This window comes from Lynx rufus, unplaced genomic scaffold (assembly GCF_022079265.1).
Source record: "Lynx rufus isolate CCGP_SWC_20201006 ecotype Redwood Valley unplaced genomic scaffold, mLynRuf1.p SCAF_6, whole genome shotgun sequence".
Taxonomy (NCBI): Eukaryota; Metazoa; Chordata; class Mammalia; order Carnivora; family Felidae; genus Lynx; species Lynx rufus.
Window position 1 is genome coordinate 75,240,688 of NW_025814878.1, and position 6,000 is coordinate 75,246,687.

Below are 6,000 nucleotides of genomic sequence, written 5' to 3' on the forward strand. Positions count from 1 at the left end.
ACCAATTGAGCCACCCAGGCACCCCAACCTTGAATTAACTTTTTACATGATAGAGGCCATCAACCAGGACACTTGCAGAAATGGAACTTAGGCAGAACAACCTAAAACACACTAGACATAATACAGAAATGTCAGATTATAACTGCATAAATAGACCTTACAGTCTGACATTTTCTTTTCTCAGTTTGGATGCCTGCCTACCAATAGCCTTGGTATGCAAAAACTAGACTTTATTTTAGAAACATGAAAGTATTGTACAAACAATTGTAATGGATATTACATTTGCTGGGTATTATGATTCCAAAATTTTAGAAACATGAAAGTATTGTACAAACAATTGTAATGGATATTACATTTTGGATATTATGATTCCAAAATTTAGAAAATGGCTCATCTTTAAAATTAAGATTCATTTCAGTCAAGACTTTAAAAGAAGTTAGCCTCTGGGTTAATCTTTTCATAATTTTTGTAAGGTGAGAGGCAAGTTAAGACACACGCTTTTTCTTGAGTTTTGAGAAAAATTTTCAATGTTCTCTTACAAGTTTTTAAAATCATCCAGGAGTTAGCTAATAAACATATTAACTTTTTGATCACTAGTTAAAACAAGTTTCTTTTAATTTAGAGGAATGGTTAAAGTGGTCTATATTACAAGTGAAATTTTATTTTGGAACAGTACATATCACACAAGAATTTTGGCAATTATTTGGCAAGTATAATATGGCAATTATTACAAATATTGATTCTTCATTCTGTCATCTTGTCATTGCTAGAAAGTGTCAAAAGACATCAGAGTGTATCACCTGCTCCTTCCTATTTACCCCTCCCCATTTTACTTACAATTTTACCTAATAGCTGTATTTTTCCAAGAAGTCTAAGAAATAACCAATTTAACTCCTTTGACAAAAATGGGTGAAATACTGCTAAAGAAAAAGGAAGTTCATTTTAAATATGTGTTAATTAATTTGTTCTCCTCACTTTTTGGTTTAAATTCTTATTTTTTCTAGACTTATTAATGTATAATTGACAAAAATTGTATATATTTAAGGTGTGTAATGTGATGGTTTGATGTATACATTGTGAAATGATTACCACAGTCAGAGTGTGGCTGTGGGGGCCCCTGGCCTATTAAATTCCCTGTAGTTGGAATTCTTCATCCATCACCTCACATGGTTACTTCAGTTGTGGTAGTGAGAACACTAAAGATCTACTCTTTTGGCAAATTTGACACACACAATACAAAATTATTAACTATAATCACCATGCTGTGTAAATTAGATCCCCGGAACTTATTCATAACAAAGCTTATGCCTTTTGACCAGCCTCTTCCAAGCCCCTATCCCCTTCTCAGCCCCTGGAAACCACTGCTCTACTGTCTCGTTCTATGAGTTCCACTTTTTTAGATTCCATATGTAAACGAGATCATCTCCGCAGTAATATTTGTGCCATCGATCATGCTTTCACAGTCCATTTTATTCCAAACGCATTATGTGTTTATACAACATGTTCTTCATGTGCTTATAGATGCCTTATAAAATATAAACACTCAGATGTTTGTGAAATAAGTTGCAAATACAATAAGTGAAAATACGGATATCACATTTCTCTTTAACAAAGAGCCTGAGCGCCCTTTTAGATCTTGTCTAACTGTAGGCTCCATGCCCAATGTGGGGCTTGAACTCACAACCCCGAGATGAAGAGCTGCAAGCTCCACCTACTGAGCTGGCCACGCACCCCTCTTATATCTCATTTCTGCATTTTTGGTGGCACATTCTTTGTCCCTTTATATGACAATAATTTTGTAATATTTTCAAAATACCATGTTTTTACACAAGGTATAATTCAGTCATTTTCATTGCTGTATATAATACTTATCCTGTGAATTTATCAAAATCTAATCACTGTTGCCAGTAAGACATGGTAATCCTTTCCAGCCTTTTGCTATTCTGAACAACCCTGCTATAGACATCATTTCCTGTGTTTGCTTTTGTCCCACAACTCATCCCCTGCATTCTTTTTTTAAAGTTTATTTATTTTGGGGAGATAGAGAAAGAGTGTGAGTGGGGGAGGGGCAGAGAGAGAGAAAGAGACACAGAATTCAAAGCAGTCTCCAGGCTCCATGCTCCGAGCTGGAGCGCTTGAACCCACAGACTGGGAGATCTTAACCTGAGCCGAAGTCAGAAGCTTAACTGACTGAGCCATCCAGGCTCCCCACATCCTCTGCATTCTTGCTGACAGTGTGTGTGTGTGTTCAGTAAATACAATTCTTATCATACTACTTTTCTACTTAAAAATCCTTCAACCTGGTGACTTGGCCTAACCACCTGGAATATTTCAGATGGCCTGTAATGATATCAAGATAACTACAGTGAACTCAAGCCATTCCTTTTGAGGATATTCATCAAAATAGCAACGTTGCGGGGTGCCTGGGTGGCTCAGTCGGTTGAGCGTCCGACTTCAGCCCAGGTCACGATCTTGCAGTTCGTGGGTTCGAGCCCCGCGTCGGGCTCTGTGCTGACAGCTCAGAACCTGGAGCCTGTTTCAGATTCTGTGTCTCCCTCTCTCTCTGACCCTCCCCCTATCTCTGTCTCAAAAATAAATAAACGTTAAAAAAAAAAACACAAAAAAAACAAAAAAAAAAAATAGCAATGTTGCTCAGTGAGTTTGCTACTTCTCTTTCTTTTTGTCACCAGAAGCTGAAACCGCTATAGAAACGTAAAGATGGATGGAAATTAAGATGGATACACTGATGCTTCAGCAAGGCTTGACTTTAAACTGAAAAAGTTTTCTCTTTCTCATTCTTGAAGCCTCTCCCTCCCCTTCACTTGTTTTTCTGTAGAATCCTTTGTTTTAGGAACTTGGCATTGATATGGATATCTTGCTGACCTTAACGTAACCAGACTTGGATGGCCCCCTGCTAGTGCTAGTCACCTTGAAAGACATGATGAAAGCAGCTGGCAGCACTGTTGAAACAGCCATGATCCTGTGTTTTCCTATAAAACCCCTCAGACTTTTACCCTGGGCAGGTCTGCAGTTTTGAATGCATTAGTCTGCTGCAGCCTCCTTTTCCTGACAAAATAATAAAACTACTGTTTCTCTTTTTCTCCAAACTCTGTCTTTGTGCTATGTTTCAGCTCTGGAACACAGTTTTCGACAACAAATCTACCCCGTCCCTCTCTGCTGCATACTCTGGCACTGTATAGATGCTCCAAATCCGGTCAGATGTGAATATCTTATCACTGAAAAGATAAGCAACCAAGAATTCTTTCTCCAGCAAGTCTGTCATTAAGAATAGAAGGAGAGATAATAAGTTTCCCATACAGACAAAACCTAAAGGAATTGGTGAGCAACTAAACCAGCCCTGCAAGAAAATTTAAGGGGACCTTGCTGAGTGGGGGAAAAAATAAAATAAAACAAAAAAAAGACCAAAAGCAACAACGACTAGAGAACATCACCAGAAACACTAACTCTACAGGCAACACAATGGCACTAAATTCATCTCTCTCAATAATTACTCTGAATGTAAATGGACTAAATGCTCCAATCAAAAGACATATGATATCAAAATGGATAAGAAAACAAGACCTATCTATATGCTGCCTAGAAGAGACTCATTTTAGACCTAAAGACACCTGTATTGAAAGTAAGGGGATGGAGAACCATCTATTATGCTAATGGACATCAAACGAAAGCTGGGGTAGCCATACTTATATCACACAAACTAGATTTTAAAGCAAAGTTTGTAACAAGAGATGAAGAAGGGCATTATATCATAATTAAGTGATCTATCCACCAAGAATGTCTAACAATTATAAATATTTATTCCCCCAACTTGAAGGCACACAAACATATAAATCAATTAATCACACAAAAAAAGAAATTCCTTGATAATAATACAATAATAGTAGGGGACTTTTAACACTCCACTTACAACAATGGACAGATCATCTAAGCAGAAAATCAACAAGGAAACAATGGCTTTCAATGACACACTGGACCAGATGGACTTAAAGATATATTCAGAACATTTCATCCTAAAGCAGCAGAATACACATTCTTCTCAAGTGCACATGGGATATTCTCCAGAATAGATCACATACTGGGTCACAAATCAGCCCTCAACAAGTATAAAGATCAATTATCATCCCATGCATATTTTCAAACCACAACACTATAAAACTTCAAATCAACCACAAGAAAAAATTTGGAAAGACTGCCAATACTTGGAGATTAAAGAACATGTTCCTAAAGAATGAATGGATTAACCAAGAAATTAAAGAGGAAATAAAAAATACATGGAAGCCAATGAAAATGAAAACAGGACAGTCCAAAACCATTGGGATGCGGCAAAGGCAGTCATAAGAGGAAAGTATATAGCAATCCAGGTCTTCCTAAAGAAGATAGGTCTCAAATACCCAACCTAACCTTACACCTAAAGAATCTGGAAAAAGAACAGCAAATAAAGACCCAATCCAGCAGAAGAAGGGAAATAACAAAGATTAGAGCAGAAATCAATGATATCAAAGTCAAAAAACAGTAGAACAGATCAATAAAACCAGAAGCTGGTCTTTGAAAGAATTAACAAAACTGACAAACCCCTATACAGATTGATCAAAAAGAAAAAGGAAAGGACCCAAATAAATAAAAATCACGAATGAAAGAGGAGAAATCACAACCAACACCACAGAAATACAACCAATAATGACAATTATATGCCAACAAATTGGGCAATGTGGAAAAAATGGATAAATTCCTAGAAACATATAAACTACCAAAACTGAAACAGGAAGAAATAGAAAATTTAAAGAGACCCATAACCAGTGAAGAAATTGAGTTAGTAATCAAAAATCTCCCAGTAAGTAAGAGTCCAGAGAGAGATGGCTTCCCAGGGGAATTTTACCAAACATTTAAAGAAGAGTTAATGTCTATTCTTTTGAAGCTGTTCCAAAAAATAAAAATGGAAGGAAAACTTCTAAACTCATTCTATGAGGCCAGGATTACCTTGATTCCAAAACAAGACAAAGACCCCACTAAAAAAGGAGAATTATAGGCCAATATCCCTGATGAACATAGATGCAACAATTCTCAGCAAGATACTAGCAAATCAAATCCAACAATACATTAAAAGGATCATTCACCACAATCAAGTGAGATTTATTCCTGGGCTGCAGGGGTGGTTCAATATCAGCAAATCTATCAACATGATACATCACATTAATAAAATAAAGGATAAGAACCACACAATCCTCTCAATAGATGCAGAAAAAGCATTTGACAAAATACAGTATCCTTTCTTGATAAAGACCCTCAAGAAAAGGGAGAGAAGGAATATATCTGAACATCACAATGGCCATACAGAAAGACCCACAGCTAATATTATCCCCAATGGGGAAAAACTTAGAGCTGTCCCCCTAAGGCCAGGAACAAAACGGGATGTCCACTCTCATCACTGTTGTTCAACAGAGCACTGGAAGTCCCAGCACCAGCAATCAGACAACAAAAAGAAATAAATTGCATCCAACTCGGCAAGGAAGAAGTCAAACTTTCACTCTTTGCAGATGACATGATACTCATAATGTAGAAAACCCAAAAGGAAGAGTTGCATTTCTATACACCAATAATGAAGCAGCAGAAAGAGAAATCAAGGAATCGATCCCATTTACAGTTGCACCAAAAGCCGTAAAAACCTAAGAATAAACCTAACCAAAGGGGTAAAAGATCTGTATGCCTAAAGCTATAGAAAGCTTATGAAAGAAATTGAAGACACAAAGAAATGGAAAAACATTCCATGCTCATGGATTGGAAGAACAAATATTGTTAAAACGTCGATACCCAAAGCAATCTACACATTCAATGCAATCCCTATCAAGATAACACCAGCATTCTTCACAGAGCTAGAACAAACAATTCTAAAATTTGTATGGAACCACAAAGACCCAGAATAGCCAAAGTAATGTTTAAAAGAAAACCAAAGGTAGAGGCATCACAATTCTGGACTTCAAG

At 36.9% G+C, this 6,000-nt stretch overlaps 1 protein-coding gene across 1 annotated transcript in view; it reads left to right on the plus strand.

Moving 5' to 3' along the window:
* The window catches only part of PHIP (pleckstrin homology domain interacting protein), a 149,766-nt gene extending 146,357 nt beyond the window's left edge, over positions 1 to 3,409 (plus strand). Inside the window, exon 41 of the mRNA XM_047101820.1 lies at positions 3,132 to 3,409. Within this exon, the coding sequence (XP_046957776.1) occupies positions 3,132 to 3,286 (155 nt within the window). The 3' untranslated portion in view covers positions 3,287 to 3,409. The remainder of the gene's footprint in view (positions 1 to 3,131) is intronic.
* Positions 3,410 to 6,000: the final 2,591 nt, after the last annotated feature.